The following is a 27,890-nucleotide window of genomic DNA, read 5'->3' on the forward strand; positions in this document are numbered from 1 at the left end:
CACTGACACTTCTACGCAGAGAACTGGACCAAAGATCTTTTCATTTGTTAAATTTTCTTCACTGGAAACCAAAGCGGCCCTTCTTATTCTACGTACTGCTTGCGCATTTTGAATGTAGTATGCATCGAATAACTAAAAAATGTACAAATACACATGTAAGAAAAAGGTTAGTCTAGATGAATGTATAAATCAGCACATTTTGAGATGGTTTGGTCAAGCGTTGAGAATGGAATACGATAGGCTGATGCACAGGGTGTTGCATTTGGAAGTGTCTAGCGGAAAGAGACGAAGGGTGGAAGGCGTTACAGGACAGATTCAAAGAAAGATGAATTGGGAAAGATATACTTTGATTTCGGATTCCCCTTACCTTGGGATTCACTTATACCCAAAAGGAATCTTATCTGATAAGTACATCTCTCCTGGCCACGATACGCCTTGAATTGAACATAGAATTCAGGCCAAAGGCCAAGCACTACCCCTATGAGGTCATTCAGCGCTGAAACGAAAACTGACAGTAAAAGGTTTGAAAGGTGTAACAGGAGGAAACCTCGCAGTTGCACTATGAATCAATTGTTAGGAGAGGGTGGAAAGTAAGATGGAAGAGAATATGAAAGGAGGTACAGTAAAACGAACAAAAGGGGTTGCAGCTAGAGGCCGAAGGCACGCTGCAAAGAACCTTAAGTAATGTCTACAGTGCAACGCATGAGGCGCACTGACGACACTAGCCGCCTATGGCGAGGATATTGAATCTATTTTATCTTGGAAATAACTTACGCTCAAAAGGGATTATATACATTTAATAAATTACAACCAAAATTATCTATCCTAGCTAAGATTCGAACCTGTGCTTATCTCTGAGGAACAGATTCGAATCCTGGCTAGGAGAAGTGCGCTTATCAAATATACAATTCCTACACGTATAGGGGTAGAATCTAGGCAAGGGTAGCTTCAATAACATACCTCCCTTAGTGTAAGTTATTCCCAAGGGAATATTTGAAATTAATATTGAAGAGAACGAAGTGTCACGTGTGAATTAGTAACAAAACTATCAAATACTATACACACACACACAAACACACACACACACACACACACACACACACACACACACACACACACACATATATATATATATATATATATATATATATATATATATATATATATATTGCGGTATCACTCATTTTCTATGATAATTTTATTTTAACGAGACGCGTCTTGTGTCAGAGCGACCTTAGCAACACCCGAGGTCACGGTGAACTCAACACGTGACCCGGGCACTAAATAATAGTCAGTCATATCTACTAGGGGATGATGGGATGCTTCAGTCACTTGGCTACGCATTGGTGAGAGAGAGAGAGAGAGAGAGAGAGAGAGAGAGAGAGAGAGAGAGAGAGAGAGAGATTCTTCACACTAAATTTCCTATATATGCTAATCTGAAGGCTACATAATATGACATCTCGAGTCTCAATATATGAGGGGCATTCCTATAGGCACCACCATTCTCTGCCATTTACCTACTACTACTACTACTACTACTACCGGTCATCCTTACTAGGGCTAATAATTCTGATTCTAGCCCAGTGAACCTATCTACTAATAACAATAACAGCTGCTACTTCTACTACTACAACCTACATTAACGTTTATACTTTGTTGGAATACTATCTGATTAGCGGACAAACAATGACTCAATGAAAGTTAATACACACAAATACACACAACACACACACACATGCACACACATATATACACACACACACATATATATATATATATATATATATATATATATATATATATATATATAAAGTACATATCACCCATATTTATCTGATTAATCTAATCTTCACGTTATCATGATGGCTCCAACAAGAAAAAAAAAACGTATACAATACAATGTACTCATTGATTAATATACTTCTTCAATGTAATCTAAGACGAAATAAATACCTTTTAGCTAATCGTATAAAATAAAAATAAGATTCCACCACACGCCTGTTAAAAAAAAAAAAAATTAATCTGATAATGCCAATAGTCGCACCATTCGGTCATGAAGGAATTAGGAGGGTAAGAAGTACTGCGATTTGGGGGGATTACAAAGATCACACTAGCCATTACATAATGAGTGAAAGAACGCGGACCGAACAACCTTCCCACTTGATCCCCAAGGGCAAGTGAGCGAGAAGTGAATGAGAGTGATCTGAAGAGCGACGAGTATGTTGATCGAGTCAATGCGGTGTACAGGAAAAATCAGCGTTGGGAATAAATGGGGTATTTTAGGAATTGTATGACAGACTTCAGAAACGTTAATGGCAAGTATAGGTAAAGTATATATGTGATATATGATGAGTGCGTGAGTGTACACGGCAAATGCGTGTTGGGAATAAATGGCGTACTTTGGAACTGCGTGACAAACTTATGCAAAATCTAATGGAGAGTATAACTAAATTAAGTGTGATGTATCAAAGTAAATAAGCGTAAATGAAGAAGAGAATAATAGAATAAGAGAAACTCTTGGAAAGTAATTGTAAAGGAAAAGGGAAATGAGAAACAGGAAAGAAATAAACTAAAGAACTAAAAAACAGAGAAATAAGAAGAAGAAAATGTCAAGTAATAAGCATCGAAACATTCTATAAACAGTTAGGGAAGAAAACCCTTTCCAAATATGTAAGAAAAATATCAAACGTGTATTTTTTGTACAAAATCTCGGGCAATGTTTAGTTTATGCCAGTAAATTTAACAAATAACAAATGCTAACAATAAATAACAGACCATATAAATTTATTATTATCATGACTATTATCATTAACATCATCACGGACATTGTATAACCACTTTTCCAAACTAGTTTTATTTTTTTACCACAGTTTACGAACTAAATTTTAGGAAACGTTCAATGATAAGCAACTGTGAGCTAACCTAATATCAATACAATTCTGGTGACAGTCTGTAAAAGAAAATGTCATAAACGGTATACCTCTTTCAAATGGTCGATCTCGGGCCTAGCCACAAATCCACCAAGAATAGGATGTCCGGCCTAGCACTTTATCCCACGTTGGAACGCTGCCCGATCACCCTCATTTAAAAAATTCAATAATGCTGCCTGATCAACTTCGCCAAAAAAAAAAAATGCCCATCTCAGTATCATACACCCCACATGAAAAATTATAATAATTAATTGCTCTGTTCGGTGATAGTTCTTCCCCAACCACCATACCCCTTCAGAATTTTTAAACTACTTCAGATCTTCCAATTCATATAACCTTCATTTAATCTTTCAGTAAAAAAAAAATCACGTCTTACAATGAAAAACCGTAACTACGGACATTACAGGCCAAATTAAGTATCACACCACACACAAAATTATAATATCAACAAATCTCCCAGTTCGGCTATAATTCTTCTCTTACTACCGCAAACCTTTCGAGTTTTTAAACTACTCCAGATCTAACAAATTCTTATATATGTCAATCTTTCAATAAAAAAAATAGTTTTTTGCCGAAAAACCTTAACGGACATTGCAGCCCAAATCAAGCTGGGTGTCAGGTCTCAATCGGGAAAACTTGAATTTTATTCCTCATGTTCCTGCATTATCTTAAAAAAAAATCACCAATAAAAATTGCCGGGGATTTGAATTTGGATATTAATTCAAGAGAACAAAATGTCCTCTGATGTAAAAAAAAAAATCACAAATATATATATTGCCTGTGATTTTAGATTTGGATATTTATTCAAGAGAACAAAATGTTCTCTGATGCCAAAATTTTTTTTCTATTTTTCTCCATATGCTTTAATGGGGTTTCTAAAGAATTTCGCAATAGGCCAGCCAGGCCGCAAATAACAGTTCAGCAATATTTGTCGATAATCAAACATACTATAAGGATACAACGGGAAAAACGGATTCACCTTAAGGAGGTGCATTTCTCTTAAATCTTAGTAAGACCCATCAGTCTGAACTTCGTGGTGATTTGAGAATCAATCAAAAGACAATAAATCTTTATACAGGTCTGTCAAATTTTCTGATTCTACAGTATGAAATCCTACAAGGGAATACAATAAATGTTTTGTTACATATGGTTGAATACGGATGAATGACTTGTGTTGTGCAAAAACCTATATGGATCACCTTCAAATTTTCGGGGTAGGGTGAACCTGGCAAGGTCTATAGATTAAAGGAACCTGGGCAGGGACCAATTGGCTTGATTTTACCGGTAGTTCGGATCCGGATTAAAATATAACGAAAAATAGAAAGGAGGGGAAATAGTAGTTGCACTGTTCGTAGAGAGAGAGAGAGAGAGAGAGAGAGAGATCATACAAGGAAGTAATAGGATCAGGCGAAACCGGGGGCGGCTGAAAATATACGTGGTGCAGTTATATAAAATTGCAGACACCTGATATTCTTTAGCAATGAGGGAAATTCTAAATGCATCCCCCCCTTACCCAACATAACCTAATTCCCTGAATATTCGGCATAAAAAAGTGAGGTCAGAGGGGAACAAAATAAACACACGCACACACACATATATATAGTGTATATATATATATATATATATATATAATATATATATATATATATATATATATATATAACCTACCTATATATATATAAATATATATATAAGAGGTTGCTCATTTTGGTGGTCCTCATCCAAGGAATGATACGAGTCAACGTTGCTGACGTTGCTGATCAAAAGACCAACGGTATATATTTTAGCAGATCATCCGCTGCAGCCCATCAACCTGACAACGTGGAATGGATGTAAAGACATTCATTACAAATTAATACAATGCTAAGCTGGCTGAAAATATAATTTAATCACGATCAATAAACCTATATGATACTTAACACAAATATAAGTAAACTAGGAATCTCTAGCGTATTCTAGGTCGCGGACTGATTTAGACTGATAAAATCACTTAATTTTTCATTCCGTCACCTGATTGCATAAACGTTTTGAATACTGTACGGTATACTACGCATGCGCATGTAAGAGTGCGTATGGCCACTGCCTTCCTTGACGTGTCCTTCGACTCTGATACGACACATCTGCGTCAACAAGTGAAAGCCAAATTTAGTCTGAACGGACAAGCGCCACTCCTGCCTGGTAGGAAGCGTTTGGTTAGCAACAGTAAGGGCCAAGCAACTGAAGCAAGCAAGCCTTGTTGACCTTCCCCAATAATTCAGCATTACATCAACTACTCCCACTGCCTGGGGAGGTACAGACACGTGGATATAAGTGGCCAGCAGTTAAAACGACTTACCAACACCCGCAAACTGGCACTGTATCGCCAATACTAATAAATTATTGGCATTTTAGTCTCAACTCAGTGTCACCTTGAGGGTGTACCCAAAATCCAATCAAGATCTGGTCAAGTGTTTATATGTCTGTGTGTGTGTGTGTGTGTGAGAGAGAGAGAGAGAGAGAGAGAGAGAGAGAGAGAGAGAGAGAGAGAGAGAAGAGTCAGAAAAAGCTTTTACTATAAAGCCAGATGCCACGCGTTGTACGACCAACGATAAGGTTATAACAAACTTCAATTTAAATGTCTTCTCACTGATAGAACAGGCGTGCCAACATGGCTATACAGAGATAAAAGCCAAGTGCAGTTACTGTAAGAGTCTGGTTACGTAACCGGGAGGGGAAAAGCGAATGGCGTGAAAGAGATAGAGAGAAACAGCAGCACCGGTTGGAAGAACAAGAGTCCTGGTTGGGGGCATGGCAAGTGGCTCGATGAGTCGGTGGAGGGATTGCTATGGTTGGGGCGGGGGATGGGGGATTGTACTTGCAGGCGTTTTCTGTGCCTTACAGCGTTCCCGTCTGGCGCCAGTCGACTGTCTTCTACTACTAATATGAGATACCAAAACCTGACGATCCAAGGATTACTTTTTTCCCATGAAGCCATCATAACATGACTGTTTACTTATACCAACCGTATATATTTTACCCGGGAAGCAAATAAATGATAACACTGACGCCAAAAGAGATCACATCAAAGGTATATTTAAAAAAAAAAAAAAAAAAGATGAAAAGTTCTAACGCACACAACCTTGGTGCACTGTATGTCATCGCTAAGCACGATCATTAGCATCAATTTATTTAAGAACTGCTGGTCCAGTTTCTTTGAAACATAAAAGAAACACGTAAACTGCGAATAGAGTGGATTCCTTTTGCTCAAGCACTTACAAATATATCGAAGTCATACAAGTGTGAGTTTTATTTATAACTAATATTAAACTCCACAAATGTACAACATATCTTCTATAACTCTCAAATGATATATTAACACTCAGCTCTCATAAACAATCATCTATTTTCATACTGTATACTATATATATTTAATATATATATATATATATATATATATATATACAATAAAGAGGGTTGACACTTGTAGGTGTGAGGAAGTGATGAACTCACTGAAGGCCCTAAGCCATTAACCTGGCCTAAGCCCAGTCTTCATAAAATGTTTGCATTTTTGTCAATGTGATGTTTGTTAATACTCTACTTTAAGATGCTATATTCTTCTATTGCTTGATATTATCCATCTAATCTTATCCTTTACTATTAATAATGTTCGTTATTATTAATTTTCTTTCCCAATTGAGTTTATTTTCTCTCTCTCTCTCTCTCTCTCTCTCTCTCTCTCTCTCTCTCTTTGTGTGTGTGTAATTAAAATTATAACAGAATATTTCTCAGAATAACATTGATATAATTTACTCATTTTGGACATCCCTTTGTGTGCCATTGCAACATCATCATATTGTCTTTATATTTTCTTACTTGAGATGACGTGGTAAAAGGATTAGCAAAGATGGCAACACAACTTAAAAGCTGCTTAATCACTTAGGAACAAACGCATACATATTCAGGCGGGTCCTTGAGATAGTACAGCTTACCCCTGCTTACCACTCCATTTTAATGCCTCAAATATATATAAATGTTGTCCAGAAACCAAGATGATTTAAGCATGTGATGCGCGAAGGAAATAATTGTCAGTCAGCTAAGAAGTAGATAAAGATGGCCAATGTGAAGGCCCAGAGTTCAGTGATACACAAAAGAGGTGAGAACTCATCCACTCACATCTTACCCAACATAGGAAAACCTGACATTATTAACTGTCAGGTCCATGACAGATCGATGTAGATTTCAGCTTAGGTACTACACAAGATATATTATGCCACTAAAATGAGTCAGAATTTCTTGATATGATAGTACCACATTACAGTGCATTATTCTTATATGGACTCATACACATAAAGCACTCCACAATACGTACATGTATTTGTTAAAAAAGCTTCAAGTGATGACAATGCCTACACTGCATATCAAAATACAGACACAATGTCATCAAAAGTGCAGCTAGAGTAAAACATGAAAAGAACAAACACAGAAAAGTATGAAAAACAACACAATTAAATATGTACACACCAGCTGACAAAACAGATACAATGCATATGATAACAAAGGAACCTGGCACCATGCGTCAAGCTGACGCCCTGTCCCCAATCATCAGGCTTCAGACAATCTTTAATTCCAAGGTCCATGACCAGTTTATCATGCCAGAGAGCTGACCTCACTTTCCCAGAACTCGTAGGATACATGAAAGCAACAACTTTGTCTTTCGTGGAAGTAAACAAGCTCCTTAAATCACTAGTTCTGTACATGTTCATTCTTAAATTGGTATGATAAAATAAGAAGCAAGTAATCAAGATCCAGCAACAACAGTGACAGATCATATAAAATATCAAAATAGCACACTACAGACTACACCCAATTGGAAAATGAAAAGATTTCAACAATAAAAGGAGCAACAGATCTATAAACCCATACCAACCTATAAAGCATGAAATTATTCTGTCATCTTCAATGTTCCATATCTCCAATGATGTTGGCAATTATGGACATGGTTGATTTTAAATCAATAATAATAATAAAAAATCTGTCCAAAACAAAAACAAAAATCTGTTTTGTTGATTCTGCTTCAACTGCCTGTTCTGACAGGGTGAAGACTGAGCCAAAGATATAGGAAATTTATGAAAAGTACAACCTTTGCCAAAACACTTATGCTAGGTTGGTCAAAATGAGAGAGCCTATTGAGTCAAGTACTGAAGTCCACACAATTCTAATTCCACAGATTGTGACCTGTATCTAATCCTATGTGGACTTGAACTAGGTGAAGGTTATTTGGATTGCCATCCAACTAGCCTTTGCAAGAAACAAAAAATTATGACTGTCACACATCAACACTGGTTCTGCATCACGCCACACACAAAGTTGCATTTCCTGTATGTGGGAAATCAGGCATTAAATGTTTTCATCCTCCTATATCATGGCAATAAATTACTATGCAAGACCAGAATCTTTAAAATTTATATACAGTAATTAATGCACATTGCAAAGATAAAAATTCGTCTTACAGAGCTATCTGACTTTTTGTAGACCATACTTTTCAGCCCTTGATATATACCATAGGTACTTGCTACAATTTACTGGGACAAGGTTTCTTGATACATAAAGTAATAGTATGATGAAAAATATACATCTATAAAGTAATAACTATATACAAAATAGGGATTGCTATACCAATACATGTCACATGCTGTAGCATGTTTGATGATTATGGCTATGGAATAACCAGTCAAATGTACATATTAATATAATTATATTATGTAAAACAGAATTTTTCCTCCAGAAATTCTAGAATAAGTGCCACTTTTACTTGTAACATGAAACTGCCTTGCTATTTTCGACAATGAATGATTCATGAACACAATAACCTGACCTAACCTTACATCCTGTAATGATGCCTGAAGTAAAATTTAGAACGGAAAAAAGCAACTCGACCTACAGTGCCCATCTTTCAACATCAATGAGTATGGTAAATGCTGACACTCCCAAATTTACATGTTGGGAATGCTTTTCAACCCTCTGAATGGCCAATACCAGTAGTATACTAACCTAAGCTATACACCAGGTCCATTCAGTGTAAAATCCTAGCATTAGCTTGTTGCCTTCCAAGAATGACTTTTGGATGCGCTGTTTGTCAACTCTTGCAGCATCCAGTCTATCCTCTGAAGGGTAGGTTAGCCCTAACAACCAAAGGTGACTAGCCCTAACAGCAAAGGTGACTAACCTTCCAAGCAAACTAGGCTATATTGTAGTACCTTACAAATTCGCACAGTTTGTTTTGATAAAAAAAGGTTCATTTTTAGTTAGACTCAGCCACCGGCTTTATAATTTATATATTTTTTCTTGGGTAAATCACATCAAACAAAAAATTTCTTCTCAATACAACAACCATAAAATGCTAATAGCAGAAAAAATCGGAAGGGTAAGACAATACCAACCCCCTCCATAACCTAATACAGCAAGTGTAACATTAAACACCCCTAAGTTTGTTAGGTTGTGTTACAGTTTCTTTTACTACCTATATCATTTCCACCAACCATTTTTGCATGAAAAATCCAAAATAGTTTTTCATACAAAAATAGCTAACTAACCCTGCTTTGGAAATGGCTGGCTGGAGTCTTCCGAAAAATTACCCCAAAAAAATGCACAAAATTAATATAAATTAAAATTATACAATATCAACAAACTCCTGGAACAGCTAGGCTAGAGTACCTTCTGTATCCTAGCAGTATTTATATACTATTCCACAGGGTTTTCTTATGACAGCAAAGCACGTTTTATAACCTTTTCCATTATATTCAAAGCATCTTCACTATAAAAAAAAAAAGAACTAGGAAGTAAGTATTGTACAGTAATAAGAGACATACTACAAAAGAGTATAAAATTTATAATCTCCCCTTTTTTAATGGTGATTCTGTTTGATTAGCCTATAGCACTTTTTGCCTGTACCGATAGGATATTCCATCCTTTACGCCATGTGTTCTCGAACATTCATTTTCAACAGGCTACTACTGTCATATCATTCGTTCTTCAGCGAGCTAGGCCCATCATGATGTTTCAATATCACAATTTCCGAAAATTGTGAAATGTGGATTTCTAACAATTTTCATGTGATTTCTAAACAGGTCTGAAATTTACTTCCTGAGAATAATTTTTTTATACTTATTACATTACTGAGAAATCATATCTTTCAGGTTAGCTAAAGTTAGTGGGTCTTAAGTCCCGTAATGGCCCCTCCCTCCTCTTCACCAGCACCTGGCATCCAAAATGGGGTTAGGTTAAATAGGTTACATAATTATCTACCGTAGTTTCTCCCCCACCCGCCCCCCCTACAAGACACCCCTTTCCCACGATAGACTAATAAGCTGAGAATTTTTTTTAGTAGATTTTAACATTAACATTTACAATGTAAGTGTAGGCCTAGGCCTACCAAATTTGCGAGGATCCCATTAACATCGTAAAATTTCAAAACTTCAAAAGCTTAAAAACTCTTCCTTTTACTTCAAATGACTACAGGCCTATCCTAGGCCTATAGGGTCAGCTATGGGAAAAGTTTGGCATACCACTAACTTTCCCTAGCCTATTTATTAACCTACTGGCCTAGCAAGAGAAAAACCAAAATTGCAGACCATTAAAGGCCTATTATTTGGAAATACTTTACTTTTCTGAGGCCTATTCTACTCGTGTTGTGTAAAGACCTATAGGCCTAGGCTCCCATAAGGCCGAACAGCAGCCCACCTTACTATTAAAAGCCCATTTCCAATATATACAATAAATGTCATCTGTGGCCGCCCGGCTCATCACCGGCAATGAGAACCATCTCAAACATTAATAAGTAAATAATGATACCAAACAAAAATTACAACAGAATTGACACTCACTCTTCAGAGGTATTCCGGTAAGAGCACCAATTTGACGTATTTGACCTTGAGTTGATCCCAGCAGTCTCGAGTCGTCTACAGGGTAACAGGGAGGGAGGGAGGGAGGGTTCCCGTGCTACGTCATCACGTTTGTTTCTGGTTTAAAACGTAAACTTTAGTCAAATAAAATTATTTTCTACTTGTTTTTGCTGTACGTTTTGGATGTTGAATGATCGTGGGGCGAAAGTGATATCTTTATACCAAGCAATAAAATAGCCCAATAAAAAAAATTACTGGAAGAATGTTTGTGTGAAGTTTCTAAAAAAAAAAAAAATGCTTGAAGATACTCTGATGACACAGTCGATTCAGGATTTCGATGCTGAACATACCAACCTGCCCGCTGGCACAGGAATATGAAGTACACCAAGTTTGGACAAAACTACTTTAGAAGTGTCAGTTCCACGTTTTAGTGTGTACTTTGAAAATATGAATGTATGAGGGGGATTTTAAACTAACATTGCCGGAAATTCGGAAAGCAGAATTTTCCAGATAAATAGCTGTGTCAATAACGTTCGCACAAGGACTGTATGCAAAATCGTTTGATTACCTTGCACATATCAAGTTTCTAATACGCTGATGAAGGACTCCTCCCATCTTATTCACATAAACATGGAGAGAGAGAGAGAGAGAGAGAGAGAGAGAGAGAGAGAGAGAGAGAGAGAGAGAGAGAGAGAGAGAGAGAGAGAGAGAGAGAGAGGTGGGGGGAGCATACACTAAACTGAAATAACCAAAAATGAAATGATACCCAATAACATTTCAGTAAGAGTATTCTTTAAGCAAAAAAATGAAACCCAAGAGAAAATTAATAGTAAACAAATGATACGTTAATATAATTGTAAATATATTGTTCAAAATTAGTTGTACATAAGTTCATGTCAGCCATGGATTTGACTTGACATAAAATTTCTGCAACTGAAATATACTAGAAACCGAAATCAAAATAGCCTTCTGTGTAGAAAAATCGTAGCCTGACGTGGGAAAAAGATATGAGGACGAGAGAGAGAGAGAGAGAGAGAGAGAGAGAGAGAGAGAGAGAGAGAGAGAGAGAGAGAGAGAGGTTGGTGGGGGGGAGGAGAGACAGCATTACAGAGTTAAGATTTGGCAGTAACATCAGCAACAACTGACATTGCCCAGCCTGAATACATTATAATACGCCACATACGAAGGGAGAGACATAAAATGTCCATTATATGGTTAAAAAAGAAAACATTAAAAAAATTCTTACCGTACTGTCTTGCTTATAGTAATTTTTAAAGTAAACACCATGTGGCATTTGTTGTTCAAAAGCTCCATATTAAGATAAAGGTCAAATTATTGCCGTGCTTCATCTGTTTTCGCAAAAATTGCAGACTCATTATATTTAAACGTTGTAGCAGATCACGATGAGGAGGATGTGCAGCATTGCTAACATTTATGGCTGTCATAGACATTTAACGTTAACTTAACAAAAAATAAAAGTTACAGATATAGACAGTATATACTGTTCGATGTACCTTGCGATCTGAGATATTTGCAAGTCAGTGTCAGAAAAGGACAAACAGCTTTATTAGAAGCTCATTATTAACAGAATATATCAAAATGGTGGAGATCCACATCTAAGGAAGATGGAGCTGTAAGAATTCAGTGGGAAGCAATAAAAAAAGTAGGGAGGAAAGAGGAAATATGCTAACTTTGTGATCCTCTATAGGAAAATCAAAATGAGCACAAAATGTAAGTAAAAAGAGGCAGATTGAATACGTTAGAGCTAAATGATATAAAAAAAATAATTGTTTACACAAGGAGGAATAAAACGAACATTTACATTCCCTACTTTCTCAGCTTAGTAGATTCTGATTCATGCAACTGTCATATCAAGAATGTAAGGACGAAATAATTCTTAGAAATTTCTCATTTGTATGTTTGTGTAGAGATGGAATTTGAGATGAGAAGGAATGTACTGAAACTACAAGAAACAATAAAGAAATTACACAAACAAATACTTGCTCTGGAACGAGACAGAAACGGGGAGCCGTTATAGAAGAGACATTCCTAAAACTACTGCAAATGCTACTACAATTACAACTCGTAGGAAAAGTAAGCAATGTTCTGAATTATCCAAAGTCCTGCCAAAAGACATATTTGAAGAATGAATCAAAGTGTAGGTCGGAATTTCACATTCTATTAGGCCTTAGCCTAAATATAAGTTTATACTCACGCCTTAACTAACCTACCCAAAGGTGTACCATGTGTGTAGGTATGTTAGACGTAGTCTTTGGGTATCAGCAGTGGTCACTCGAGTACGACAGGTAACCTAGAATGGCTACATTTTTCAGCCTAAATCAGTCTTCTTTTGAGCTATATATCACATTTTCTTGATGAGGACACTTTGGAAAGGAAATGATGCCTGCTCCCATCATCTATAAAGTGTCCCCTTACGGCAATTTCTTGTTAACTGTGAATTAAATTATTGAGGCTAAATAGCCTAGTGCCAGTGGTCATGTGATGATGGTTGCTTTATGTTTTCTATATTGAAAGTAAAAGTGCGTTTCTGGTCCGAACTCCAATTCCACATGACAGACATATTTTTTCGACATTTTTCTTGCTGTTTTCAATTTTCCCATTCAAGATTTCAACCGGAAATCATTCATTGTAAAGTTTCCCAAACCTCAGGCCGTAAGCACGTTTACGTGCAAAATGGGCACCATGTTTAGTACCAGCCTCTTGGGTATGTACGTAAAACATAAAATAATGACAGTAAATTCCAGAAGTATAACGGTAAATGCCATAAACATAATGTCTTATGTTGTTTTGGATGTTACGGACTAAATAGTTTACAACTGAATGACCAAGGACCAGAGTACTTGATGGTACAGAGTACAGAGTACTTGATGGGATGTTTGGACCGGAAACGAACATTATCCAAAGTGAGGTATTTATTAATTAATGTAAGGAGGACCCAGAAGTCCCCATTTATTCTTTTACATGTATTTGGCTAAGTACTTTTGTGATCTTGTATATATCTAATAGATTTGTTATTTTTTATCCAAATAAAACTTGAATTTTTTCATTGTCCAGTTTATTCATATTTTCAGATTCCTCTGACCTGGCATTCCTTGCTGCACGGAAACATGGTGGCTGTCATTTCTGAAGGCTCGTAAGTGGAAACAAACAAAACTTAAAACTTTATAATTAAAGTTTTATAAGTTCACATTCAGCTACATATATGTATCTTTTTGCAAAAGCCTTTGGTCCTTGAGATATAAGTTCTAGTATATGAAAAAACCTCATTCACATTGTTCCAGAAAACTGAAGAATAATTGTTAAAATGTGGAAATATTGTATAATTATGATTTTGTAGTCCTGCAAAATGTCCAAAAACCACAGGTCAACTTGCAACAAGTGGGCCTCCTATACTGACTTATTTAATAACATCCAAGCAACCACACTCAATTAACTGGACTTCTCAAGCACAGAAGACCTTCCAAAAAAGTTAAGGTAGCTAAGTAAGAAGTTTTGGGTAGCAAAATGGTGAATCTAGAGGAACTGTGAAGATTACCAGGCTTGAAGCCCAAGATTAGGTTAGGTTAGGCTGTATCTGTGTTATAACCATTACTACAGCCTTGCTTTTCATTTTTTCCTTCTTGAGATTGTTAAGGATAACACTAATAAATTGCATATTTCTCCACCTATCCACAGGATTTTTTTTTTTGTTTTTGCATGTTCTACCCTCCTGTAGTACAGTACAATAATTTGTGTTTGTTTTTTCCCACCCAAAACTCAGGTTTCTCACTGTGGCTCCCCATATTTGTGACTATAGGTGTGAGGAAAATGCTGAAACCAATAGTAGTGACCAGAGCACCCCTAACCATATTAGATATCTGTGGCTTATAACTTTCCAGCAAAGGCTAGATTAGTCTGGCTTTTGGTATTGAAGGCCGGGACATATAAGATGAACAAGAATGATGAATTCATGTAAATAAGCCCTGTGAGAATGTAAAAATTTAATAAATGTATATGAATCTGTAAAAGAGAAAGACCTCAGTGATGTTTTCTTGCATATTTTGACATCTTGCCACTTACTTCATCTTGCAGCCAAAGATCATGATCTGACCTAAGCACCTTGTGAAGTACTTACTGGTGGCATGTTACCATAAAAGGCATGACAAAATTCTCTGTTAGGTAGAAAGACAGAGCAAAGAGATATCCTAAGGATAATGAACATTGCAAAGTGGCATTGCTGTATTGGGTACAGAATTTTATCATTTGAAGTCTGTGTTTAACTGTGTCTGTGAACCAAAGTTAGTCTCATTTCCTCTGGTTAACTTTGGTGTCAAGGCTGGTGACCTACTTCTAGTGTCCTAACAATCTCCTTTATCACCACTGCTATCCTTAATACATAATAAGTACTGTACTCAAATGTCATAAATACCAGATACTGTACAGTAATCTTATTTCTGGTACTGTACTGTATTAGAGGTCTCGTAAATACAGTACATTTTGTGTTTATTTTCAGAATTCATTTTGTTTGGATAACATGTGCTTTTCCCAACCCTTTTTTTGTATCTTTAACTTATTCTTTATATTTATACTTTATTTAAGCATATAGTATTATAGAGACCATGAAAAATTTTAGTTGATAATACTAATGAATAAAGTGAAAATAAAAGCAAATGGAAAAATTAGGAGATTAGTATTAAGAAATTATTTAGGAAATTAAATAGTAAGCTTCAGTGAGACCGGAATGGTTTAGAGTACATTTTACCAGTGAAAGATGAATGAAATGGTTAGCAGTACAGAAACAGTTGAAATCTGAGATGAAATTACACACCCTTATGGCAGAGCCTAGCAGTCCATGTTAACACTTGAATTATTTTTGGTAGTGAGGAAGTTTTGCTTAAGCAAAGAGAAATGTTTACTGGTAGGATAGACACAGAGCACCTCCTAACTTTAAAATATACTTTTGCTTTTGATGACTTGATGTGGGACCTTTAAGCAGGAATAAAGGTATATGGTACAGTTTGTATAGATGAAACATAAAAATTGTTTTTTTAAATTTTGAACTGATGGTCATTCTTGTTGTGAAGCTATTGTATGTATAATTAAATCCTTTCTTGCCTGGCTTGCTTTTCTCAAGTAAATTTTTCAGAATACCGTTGTCAGTTTTTAGTGAAATAATTACCCTTTGTATTTTAGTTGGCACTAATTACTTAATCATTATACTAGAAAACTAGAAACCATCTATATGTTATTTCTTCTACTGTATTCATTTTAGAAAGATAATTTCTTTTGTATTGTCTTAACTTACAGATGACCAGGTTGGTGACATTTCATTGCTTGAAGACCCAGATTCAAGATATTGGATAGAGATCTGTAGGCTCTCTTGCTTCAGTGTACTTGGGATCATCTATTGAATATATTGGAGAAAAAGTGCTTCTTTCAATGATCCACATGTGTGATTCACGTAACGAGCCTATATTGATGTACAGGGGATGGTAAGCTTTGTATTTTGTAGTCATTGATAAGATGTATTTTATCATCATTATGATTGTGTTGGTATTATCCAGTGTGTTTAGAGGTTTTGTTTGATTACAAGTTTGTATTGTTCTGTAGACATGTTTCCTCAAATGTCTGTCAGTTTATCAAGGGCAGTAAAAAGTTAGTTTAATTGATAATAGTGCTTATGTGTCAGTTAGCTTTTGCCCATTTCTAAATAAGAGGATCTCTAGTAAAATGCTGAAGTGTTTGGAGGGAAACCATGCTTGAAGTTGTCGCTGACAATTGAAAATCTAATTTGCTTTAACTTTTATTTCAAGCTGGAGTAAGTTATCTGCTGAAAAATGTTGGCTTGATGTCCCACTGATAGCTCTTGAAGGTAAGTCCACTTTGATCTGAAATAGAAGTTACGTTAAAGTTATCACAGACCAGTATTATGTTACATGATTGACAATTGTGATTTCCATACAACAAACAGTCCTCAGATTTTAATCACCCCAAAATGGTTGATAAAAGTGAAATAGCCCAAGTTAGCAAAGCAGACTTTGTTAGAGGGACTTCCCTATTTCACCTACCATGCAGTTTTACTGACGTCCTCCTACCTAACAATCCAGCTTCTATAGCTGTACCATTGGTTAATTTTCATCTTTCACTAGAGAACAAATCCTTTAGTGAAACTTATGAGTATCTAGAGATATTATAATACTAACATCAAACTGCTGGTACTTTTTTATAATAATCATAAGCTGAGAATATGGAAGGAAGCACCACAGTTATTATTGCATTACTTAATCAGTCCTCTTTGTTAAAATTCAAAAGCCTTATAGGGCCTGGCCTGCATAGATTGTTTTTACCTATTCATTCCCAATTTAAAATATGTTAGTACTTTACCATACTATATATGTAAAGTATAAATTTTTATACAATTACATGGTGCATGTACATATCTACTTGTGTGCATTCACCTATAATGTAATTACAAATATAAGCTACCAAGTGGGAAAAGTGAGTGCTTTCCACTGTATCTTCTCTTCTTACTTATTTTATCAAAGTTGGTTTGTCAACATAAGTTTGTCAACTTTCAGGGAGTGATCATTTGATTACTGTATTTTGTGATTGGAGGTGCCAACGCTATTTACAAGCTTTAGATAAATATGTACCATGTGTGCATTTGTCTTCTAGCTTTCAGTTGTTTTTGATTCTTGTGTTTACACATAAGTGCATATAAGTGTTTTTTTCTCTTTTATATTTGTTTTTCAACAAATAAAGCAGCTTCATCCTTGAAGGATAAGGTAAAATCCTCCATGTTTGGATCTGAGACATCTGCTATTCTTTTTGTAGTAGCTAGCGATGCCAAACTGTCGACCAACACTATAAGGACAAAACTTAGCTCCTTTGTAAGGTCAGTGAAGTTGATAGTTTTCATTTGATATTCCATTCCTCCAGGACCAGTCATCTTGAGGCTTGTCTTACGAAATGTACTTTGTGTTTAAGTGATATCGAAATGGCTGTACGTTAGATAACATACACATTTGGGGTGGAGTATATCTAGACAGGCTTCCCCAATATATTTAAGACAGACGCCAGTGGTCAGTTCTCCAAATTCAGCCAGTTTTATCATTCTCATGACCTAAGTAGCTTTTATCCTGGTATGAAACATGGTGCCTTATCTGAAGAGTGTGTAAAGGCAGATTTTAACAGTTACCTACTGTTTCAGTCTCTACAGTGGTCTCCCTTTTAGAAATGTGTATCTTGCATGTAGAGAGCCATTATGACAACAGGTAACTTAGTTATCCTACCTCCTAGACAGCCCTGATGATGAATATAAGTCAGGATTAATTCAAATCGATATTGGTGCTGCTTTTACGCATGGGAGACGTGCACTCAGTTAACAATAGAGACTTCTTTTGTGAGGCTTAAACTATCCTTTCTGGTGTACCACTGAGTAGTGATCTAGTGCCTTTCTTGTTTTTAGTCTTATTATGGACATAACTGTTGACAAAAAAATCATAAATACAGGTAACACAGTGTGCAGATAATGTTGCTGTTTTTGTAGTCATGTGGTACTTTTATCATGTGAAATGAAGTTGCTGGTAGCACATTAGAGACCTAAAATGGAGTGTCAGGTTAACTTCAGCAAAACTATAACTTTGAATTAGCCCATATCATACTGCCAAATGGTTTTGCTTTGTATAGACAACCTTGCTTAATTTTTCTGAATATTGAATGATACTTATGGTACATGTTACTCTACATTCAACTCAAAGCTTTCTTTATCACATCGTTTAGAGCAAGTAATCTAATGATGTCAGGAAGGGTACTTGTTCATAAGCCTTTCTGTATTGACAGAAATGAATATGTTATTGCCCCATGCACATTGGATCCACTGAATGTCAGAAGCCTCATGGGGTCTTTATTTTTTATGTATAAGTGCTGAGTAGAAATCATAATTTAAACCATCATCAGAGGATGTGTTTTTGGGCCACATTCCATGAACTCTATATTTTAACAGGGAACTTCTGCTTTCACCAGCAGTCTGCATTTTGAAAAGGAGCACGCGCTAGTACTTTGCATAACACCAACATCCATATTCTTTTGAGGTTCCAAAGTGTCACATTGCCTAGTGCTAAAGGTCATTGACTGTGAAAGTGGGATTGTCTGGAAGTGTTATTGATGCTAATGTTCATAAGTTCAAGAGAAGTTTTAATTCTATTTTAAAGTGCTGTTTTCTGAGCCATTTTTTGCTGTGTATGTACTGTATATATATTCAGTATTCATCTGTATGTTGATTTTATCTTCTGTTGGACCCATTGATATTTTATGAATAGCCCATTTGATCCAGTCCCTATATGTACTGACTGTAGGGTAACACTGACATTTACATTTTTGTGGGAATATCCAAAATATCAACAATGAATGTCAAGTTTTGGAAACAAATCAGTTGAAGAAATTTTGTCAGATTCCTCCATCATTTTCAATTGAACCTGTTTAAAAAAACTGTTATTTAATAAATATTATCTAAACTTTATCATTAATAAGGACAAATCTTTTTTTGTGGAGGGATATTGCATTCTGCAGAGGCTTGCTTTTCAAATTTATGTTCTCTGAGGCTTGGTCCAAATTGATTTTTGCCTAGTTTTGGTAATAGTATTGGTATTACAGCTGACTTGTATGTTGAGTTTATAAAGTCTTTTCTAACTTATAGTTTTCTCTTCAGGTTGTAGGGTACAAAAACTAACCAAAGGATGTTTAAACAAAGTTTAAGAATCTTAAATACTCACATACTTTTAATCTGTTCTTGTAGAGGCATCTATTCATGATCCATGCTTAGGTTTCCTTTATATTGTTCCTTGTGGGGCACACTATAGGTGGTACAAAAGCTTCTTTGCAGTGTCCCTTTGTCCCCAGCTGTGTCACTTTTTAAGTCACATTTTTAATCTTTTCCTTAATCTTGAACCTATTCAACTTTATATTGCTCCAATTTTCACTGGTAAGTCAAGAAATGAATCAGTGGCCTTATTACTTTAATTTGAAGTAACCGAATAAACTACTTGTGGCCACAGAGAAATGACATTAAGGTTAAGGTTACATTGGTATCAGTACATATTGCAAGGATTACAGAGGTGATTTTGGTGTGCTCCTCAAATAGATTGGCTGGTAGTGTGTGTCTGCTTCTCAATTTTTGATTGGCTGGTGTTAGTATGCTTTGAACCTGCCTCCAGCTCAGTGTACAGTCTAGCAGTGTGTTGCAATTTCCAGTAGGCCCTTATATGATTGCTGGAGACTCTGGTATAACTCCTGGGTCGGTCGACTAAGAGGAGAGGGCTAGTGCCAGCAATGCATTTTCTGGTACCAGAGTTGGTGCCATACAGTTTTGAAAGTTCCTTATAAAAGTGGGTAGGAACTTTACCTCCCTAACAGTATTCATTGGTTGATATTATTTTTAAATGCAACAAGGGCAACTGCTGTGTTGTATTCCTCTGTATAATTGTTAAGGATGGCACTATCCTGAAGGTGGTAAGATGGATGCTTGGTGAGATGGATGTGTGGTCATCCCCTGTCAGTTTCAGGGCATCAACATTCCATCATGTAAGAGATGGAATGTTGATGACATTCCATCTCATGAGAGCATCTGTTAGAGGTTCTGGGTTAGTCTTCAGGAGAAGTTATGAACACTTCTGCTTTTCTAATAATTACAATATATTGTAAATTACTTCTCTCCCAGTTTGAGAGTATTTCATTTGTAGTTAATTTGGATTTCTGCTGTCTTATTATTATGGTGGTATTGGCATGTCTGTCGTTTAGCAGAAGTGGAGACAGTGCTTTGCATTGCAAATTATAATATAATTTGTATTTGTTTCACCACAAACCCATCACTCATGTTTTGCATATGAACTTGTCAGTCATACTCTGCAGCCCACATTCATGCTTTTTATAAATGATTCATATGTATGAAAAAATCAGTTTTGTCATATAGAAAATTATTTTTTGATGTGTTATCTTCCAAAGTTACCATTGCAGAAACAGGGTTTGAAGTTATTGCTATAATTTTTGTGCCCTAGTATGAGACTATAGATTAAATTCATGGCTTCCCCAAAGGCAGATGTAGATTCTAGCTGTTCTGTTCGCAAGGGGAAGGAGTATGCCGGGGAAGATACCTGCTAAGTGTTTTGTTTGGTCAGGAGAGCACTATGATAGTTTTGAGAAAGGACCTATGCCAGCCAGAAGGTGAAGGAAATAACATCTAGGTGCGCTCAGTCTTTTCAGATCTGAGTTAGAGAGCTTGGGTGCATGAACCAATACTGAGTCATCTTATCTGTTTTCATATGAGTAGGGAAAAACTTCTTGCATTGGGCCTACTCAGGCACAGTTTAGTTCAGCAACAGTCTCTGGTTTCTATGAAACAGATACCTTCAAAGTGGAGACAGAGTCATGGGCTCAACTGACACTGACAGCAGAAGAGGTTTAACACCAGTAATGGCTTCTGTAGCATATGCTATGCACTGACATATTTGTAGAATCACTTGAAATTCTTTATTGTACCAAAGATGCCATCCAGTAGATGTGGAGATGAGAACTTGGCCCCTAGGAATAAGGAAAATGTAGAAAAGAGTCACTAAGACCAGTACAGTTGAGGTAGAAACAGCTGATGAGGTAAGGATCATAGTTACGACCAATATGATTGAAAAAACAAAGTGAGAACAGATACAAAGGTTGTGACAAAAGATAGAGGAGACAAAGGTACTGATCAATGATGACACAATTGAGGTTGAAGTTCTGAGATGAAGGAAATAGGGGCTGCAGTAAAGACAGTATGACTAGAAAAGCATAACAGAGAAAAAAAAAAACCAAGAGTTATGGTAAGGACAGATCTGACTGCAACTGGTCAAGCAGAGAAGAAAAAGCGTGAGCCATAGCCAGGACCAAATGAGTGATATGATATGGTTCATGGCCTGGATCATTGTTGCTGAGGCCATCTTGACTGAGAAGGAAAGTTTCTAAGAAAAGGGACACATGATAGAGGGAAGGATTCAGATGCTGTTTGATACTTCACCTGCAAACAAAGAATCTGATGGTTCCCAAAACCAGAAAGATACACAAGGTTGAGACATAATATGCTCCCAATACTCAGGTTATACTACATGCCATGGTTAATTCCATGAATAGATATCTTCAAAAGAAAGAGAGCATGATAGTCACAGTCAGAGATAAGGACAATGCACCTCTAAGCAATAGAAGAATGAATGATAGTCTGTGTGGTAATTGGGTATAACTGCTAAAGATGTCAACACAGGTAACATTGCAATAGCAACCTACAGACTTATGAAGAGAAGAAGTTTGTGTTCTCCTCATGATAGTTGCAGCAGATAATCAGTTGACATGAGAACCAGGATAGGACTTATATTAGCAGCATAAGCCTTAAAGATCAACTTTTCAGCAGCCTTAAAAGAAAACTGGAAAAGTGAACAATGGCATATGTAGTATTAAAAAAATTCTCTTAATCGGGCAAAATGCTTATTCAAATCAAGATTATGATGACCATCATTTATGATTGTGCACCATGTTTTCTTATTATAAGTTTATAAGTGTAATGAATTGTTTGCACTCTTCTGTCTTGTGCATTTGGTTTTCATCCGTACCCATTCTTTGTGATCTGGGTATTGGTCTCTCCTGGTACTTCCATATCTACTACTATACTTTTTGATGATTTGGTCGTTTCTCATTGCCATTACATGCTCCATCAATATCAGCTTCAAGGTAGCAGAAATGTTCTGCATACCCCAAGGCTTGCCCTGACTCCACACACCATTACCTGCCCCTCTGCATTTTGTTGTAAAAGGTAACTTCCTCCATTTTTATTTTGCTTATGCCCCATCTGTAATGTTTGATACATAACATTGCATTTTTTCTTTCATCATTCCTACAGCATCCATATGACCACTTTCCTGACTAGATGCTTTTGTTTGTTTCCTTGCCAATGACTGTATCTCATCTTATAGACATTTCTAAGACTTCGTCCTTTTATTCTGCTGCTGACACCAGGTCATCTTTGTTACAGCTCCTAGGGGCCTAAAACTCAGTGCTTACCCATGATGGAGTATTTGTTTCAAGATCTCCTAATATACATACCATTGTCTTCCCTTTCGATGTTATGGCATGCTTATGGTACCACCACTTGTTCAATTATTCATTCTGTAATTCTCTGCTTTTATAACACCATCAAATTTCTTGTCTTGATACTTTGTCAAATGCCTTCTCAAGACCTACAAATATGTGGTATAATAATTTCTCTAATTTTGGTGGTATTCTTTGGGATGGAACAAAAGGAATTATGTGGTTGTGGTTTTTAAATGAATGAAGATTAACAATTTCAGGCATGTTGTTGGTGGTACAAAGACATTCTGTTGTTTCCTAGATGGCACTAGACTTTAGCTATGAGAGTAAAATTGGTATTACTCAAAGCTTTGAACTTCTAGGGAAAGTCATGTCGTATGAAATTTCTGTAATCATATTCTTTTTATTTAGACCTTTGGTCATCATCATCTTGATCACAAACTTATTTACATCAGCGTTTTTCATCATGGGTAAGATGTGAATTGAGTTCTGTCTACTGTCTTCTGTACTTTGCCTGAACTCCCATGAGGCATAGGTCTTCACATATTTCTTTTTCCCTACATCCTGCTACTTCCATATCTACTGCTTTTTTCACCAACTGTTACACATGCCTTTCCATCACCTGTTGAAACCACCTCAGTCTTTGAGGTCCCAGCCTTTTTTCCAGCCTCTGCCAATTCCTCATTCAAAATACGTACAACCTTCCCAACATACGCCAGACATGAATCTTAATATTCTGAAGTTACACATTTTCAAAATCGCTTTCATTTTCCTTGTTAGTGCTCATGTTTTTGCTGCAGAAAGTATAAGAAGCCTAATGCACCTATTGTAAGTCATTGCTGTCTTCTGATGGAACATTGATGTGCACCATAGCCTTCTCATATATACTGCAGCTCTTCTCTTTCTAGTTATTTTTACTCCTGTGTCATTTACAGAAAAATAAATTTGTTACTGCTTGTAGTGTTTTATGTTCCTTATATAACTTTACAATTACTTTTAGACTGGGAACTTCAAATCACTGTAGAAAGAAGAATAAAGCAACAGTAGATTGATTGCTTAAAAGTAGTTAAGAAAGAGAGAGTATTCAAAATATGAAGAATATATTAATAGTAGTTTTGAAGAGTTTGGAATAATTCCTGGAAAGCAATAGAATTGTGTTTGGAAAAATTATTTTATCGTTGGAAAAACATCACTGTATGCAACTTTGCATACTTTTCCTTGCCTTGATATAGCATTTATACAAAAGAGGAAAGTATCCTTAGATTTGATGTAGGTGGAATATTTTTAAAGTACTGTGGTAGTGAGACATAACTTTATAGTAACTGATAAGTATGTCCTGATAATTTTCATTGCTGTAAAAACATAATTACTGTATTTGTAGTTTTAAACAATGGGTCTAGAGAGCAGAAGCACTTGTAAGTTGTGGAACATGACACCCACACTCGCTGAATAAAAATTTATTCTATTTAAAGAGCATAAAAGATGTAAACTGTCCCAAGAAAAAGAGAGTCATGGGCACTTTATAGTTATGATTGAGCATTCTTAGAGATGGCATTTATTACTGGAAGAACCCAGAATCCTTGGAAAGTCATACTTACTGTATCAGACATGTAAATACAGTATACCCTGCTTTAACTACAGCAGTACAACCAAAGTAAGACTACAGTACTTTAATACAAACGTTGTCCTTACACTGTACCAAAAATAGGTGCTAAACATTATGGTAAAGTACTTGATGTATATTCCATGTGACTTGCTGTACATTAAATCGTTCAGAGGTGAGAGATTTTTTAAGTAGAAGCAAGAATTTTCAGTGGATTTCAGCACATTCTTGCTCTTTAGCAACGTACAGTTGTTGGTTAGTACCGTCAGTGCACCTCATGCAGCGCACTGAAGGCATTACTTAAGGTTCTTTGCAGCATGCCTTTAGCCCCTAGCTGCAATCCCTTTCATGCCATTTACTGTACCTCCATTCATATTCTTTCTCCCATCTTACTCTCCGTCCTCTCCTAACAGTTGATTCATAGTGCAACTGCAAGGTTTTCCTCATTACACCTTTCAAACCTTTTTACTGTCAACTTCCGTTTCAGTGCTGAATGACCTCATAGCCTCCAGCGCCTGACCTTTGTCCTAAATTCTGTATTCTAACTAACTTCTTCAGTTCATAAAACTCCTCTGATAAACCTGAGAGATACATATTTACATTAATGTCAGATTATCATCATGCATATTTTTTGTTAAATGGAGAAAATTATTGCAAGTGCAACAGGATATGATGATTAGCATATGATGTACAAAAGTTATATATCATAAGTAACAGACTTTCCCCCCTATGCTTGTTTTGATTTGGCTTCCCTGTAACACAGTACTTTTTTCAAGTTGAGACTCGTCAGTCCTTTGGATGTCATCTAATTTGTTGAGAGCATTTCTCAGTAACCACAACTGATATCCTACATTTGCAAACACTTCTCATGAAAACTGCCAAAAAAGTGACATCTTCAATATGGTAAATGGCTTTCACCCAGAGTTTCAGCTACCGCCAGAGGATTTCAGACCCCTGATTTGATACGTACTTGTACCATCAATAATGTAAGTTACGCTGATGAATTAGTCTTCAAAGACAGGTACACACGTCGCACAATCCAACTGGTCCATTCCAGAGAACTTAAAGCAGAGTTCTCAATACCACCCCATGAGCTGTGAGCAGTGCAGTAGCCCCTCCATTTCAAATGAACTGGCAAAAAACACGTTCCAGCAATCATGCTTTTCAGGCATCAAGACTTCCCTTCAACACCACATTCAGGTACACCTCAAAAACATTCACTGCAAACATTCATTCACAAATTATCACTCATCCTCTGTATGTTTTTAGCAATTCCAACGTCTGGTGAAAATGAGTATTTCGTTTGTTAGGTGTGTTTTATCCAATTGTAGATACTTGATAGTAATTGATTATTCAGTTTTAAATTTGAAAGGTAGGATGTTGACTTCTGCAAGATGTGCAACAAGTAAAGACAAGGAATGCATATCTCAAGCTGTCAGGACAGTTGCTCATGATAACTTTCAAGTTTCTTGAAGGAAGATTTACCGTTAATAAATAAGTTACAGTAGCTATTGCAGTAATGAAGTGGTAAAAACCAAATATGTTGACAATGAACACATGGCATTTCAAGTACAGCAAAAGAGTTTACATTAATAAATTGTAGCAATAAAATTGTTCAAACTAAATATGTTAGGTACAGCAAAAGTTTTGAAATTCATTCCTTAAAGTTATGTTTATTATTGGGATCTGTTTCTGATGACAAAAAATATTTTTTCACTTCAAACAAATCAGTCACAAGCAAAACATTTCAAAATATGGGTTTAATTATGCATTTGCTGTTGTTTGTTATAAAGTTCAATGCCATATACATACTGTATAGAAGTTTTTCTTGCAGCGCATTAGGAGATAAAACTTTGATGGATAGCATGGATTAATGGCTTTGGAAACGGGAGCAGACTCAATAGCTTTCATTTGGGTGGTATTTCATAGGAGTAGACACTGAAAACAAAGGTATGCAGTTGCTAAAAATTCTGGTATTATTATTATTATTGTGTGTGTATATTATTATTATCATCCTCCGTTGGGGTTAGTCTGTCAGTGCACCTCACGTCGAGCACTGTATTTAAGGTTCAATGCAGCTTCCCTTCGGCCCTTAGCTGCAGCCCCCTTCATTCCATTTACTGTGCCTCCATTCATATTCTCTTCCATCTTACTCTCCACCTTCTCCTAACAATAATTGATTCATAGTGCAACTGCGAGGTTTTCCTCCTGTTACACTTTTCGTGCCGTTTTGCTCTTAATTTCCGTTTCAGTGCTGAATGACCTCATAGGTCCCATTGCTTGGCGTTTAGCCTAAATTCAGTTATTATTATTATTATTATTATTATTATTATTATTATTATTATTATTATTATTATGTATGGAACAAGACTTAGAGGGCACCATATCTAAGTAAAATTCAATAGAATGCAATGCCCATGTTTCGTAACAGGACAGAGAAAAATATTGTGTAAAAACACAGATAAATGTTGCAAGTAAATTAAGATTTAACGATTATATCCACAAATAAACAGCTGTCGAGAAAGTAAGTAATGATAGAAAATTATTGTATTCCGTTCTGGTGTCTCGAAAGGACAATATATTTTATTTAATAAATGGAACACTTTGTGGTCATTTAGTGATGAAAATAATGATAGCATCGGTGATAAAAATGCGTGTTAACATTTAATCGCCGTACCCTCTGATAATGTTGATTGAAACTAGAATAAGGAAAACATTAATTATTCTATATTTATTTTTTGTATGCTATGAATATTTGAAGCTAGCCAAAAAAAAAAAAGTGGCAACAATAAATGTATGATCATTCCCCATCAATCCATTTCTCTGCGCTACATTTGCCTTTGTGTAATTTTCCCATTGCTTGTTATTGTTGCCTTGCACAGAGAGACTGTTTTACATATTCTTGGAAGCTGTGCAATTCCATAAAAGGCTAATCTCTTCGCAGTAAAATCGCCGGGAATTACCCGACTGGGAAAGAAAGTACAGCATCATGTTTTGGGGCGTCACTTTGCATGCTAGGCGCCAGAGTCACGATAATTGCTTTAAGATGAATCACTACCGTTGAAACTGCAGATGTTTTACATGCTTACCTAACTTCATAATAGTATTCAATCATATCCAGGAACGGGAGTTACACTTCACTTCTTTTGTCAAAGATATACAATCAGCCAAAATGTAGGACTTTGCAGCCATTTTTCTGGGAAGTACAGGATGCTTCAGTATTCCGTGAGTTTAATTAACGATTTCACGGTAACTTTCGAGACAGTTACTCAGAACTAGCGCATAGAAAAGGGAAAAGAAGAGCGAGTTTCTACAGAGCGTTAACTGATGTCAGAGTTGCTTTTGTTTTCCTCAAGTGTGCCGCCACGT

At 36.1% G+C, this 27,890-nt stretch overlaps 1 protein-coding gene and 1 long non-coding RNA gene across 5 annotated transcripts in view; one reads left to right on the top strand and one right to left on the bottom strand.

The window, feature by feature from the left end:
- Positions 1–11,059, bottom strand: part of Gyg (Glycogenin) — a 67,360-nt gene extending 56,301 nt beyond the window's left edge. The window contains exon 1 of one of the 2 annotated variants that reach the window (XM_067085793.1): positions 10,793–11,059. In XM_067085793.1, the coding sequence (XP_066941894.1) occupies position 10,793 (1 nt within the window). In that variant the 5' untranslated portion in view covers positions 10,794–11,059. The remainder of the gene's footprint in view (positions 1–10,792) is intronic. The other variant, XM_067085795.1, reaches the window with a different exon arrangement.
- Positions 11,060–12,602: 1,543 nt separating this feature from the next.
- On the top strand, positions 12,603–26,469 carry LOC136828072 (uncharacterized). Of its 3 annotated transcripts, none has more exons than XR_010849898.1 (5): positions 12,603–12,904; positions 13,903–13,964; positions 16,118–16,302; positions 16,624–25,721; positions 26,356–26,469. It is a non-coding gene; the product is annotated as an uncharacterized lncRNA (long non-coding RNA). The 3 variants fall into 3 exon arrangements; XR_010849896.1 differs by having other exon boundaries at positions 12,621–12,904; positions 16,624–16,682; XR_010849897.1 differs by having other exon boundaries at positions 12,885–12,968; positions 16,624–16,682.
- The last annotated feature ends 1,421 nt before the right edge of the window (positions 26,470–27,890 follow it).

Source organism: Macrobrachium rosenbergii, chromosome 42 (assembly GCF_040412425.1).
Source record: "Macrobrachium rosenbergii isolate ZJJX-2024 chromosome 42, ASM4041242v1, whole genome shotgun sequence".
NCBI lineage: Eukaryota > Metazoa > Arthropoda > Malacostraca > Decapoda > Palaemonidae > Macrobrachium > Macrobrachium rosenbergii.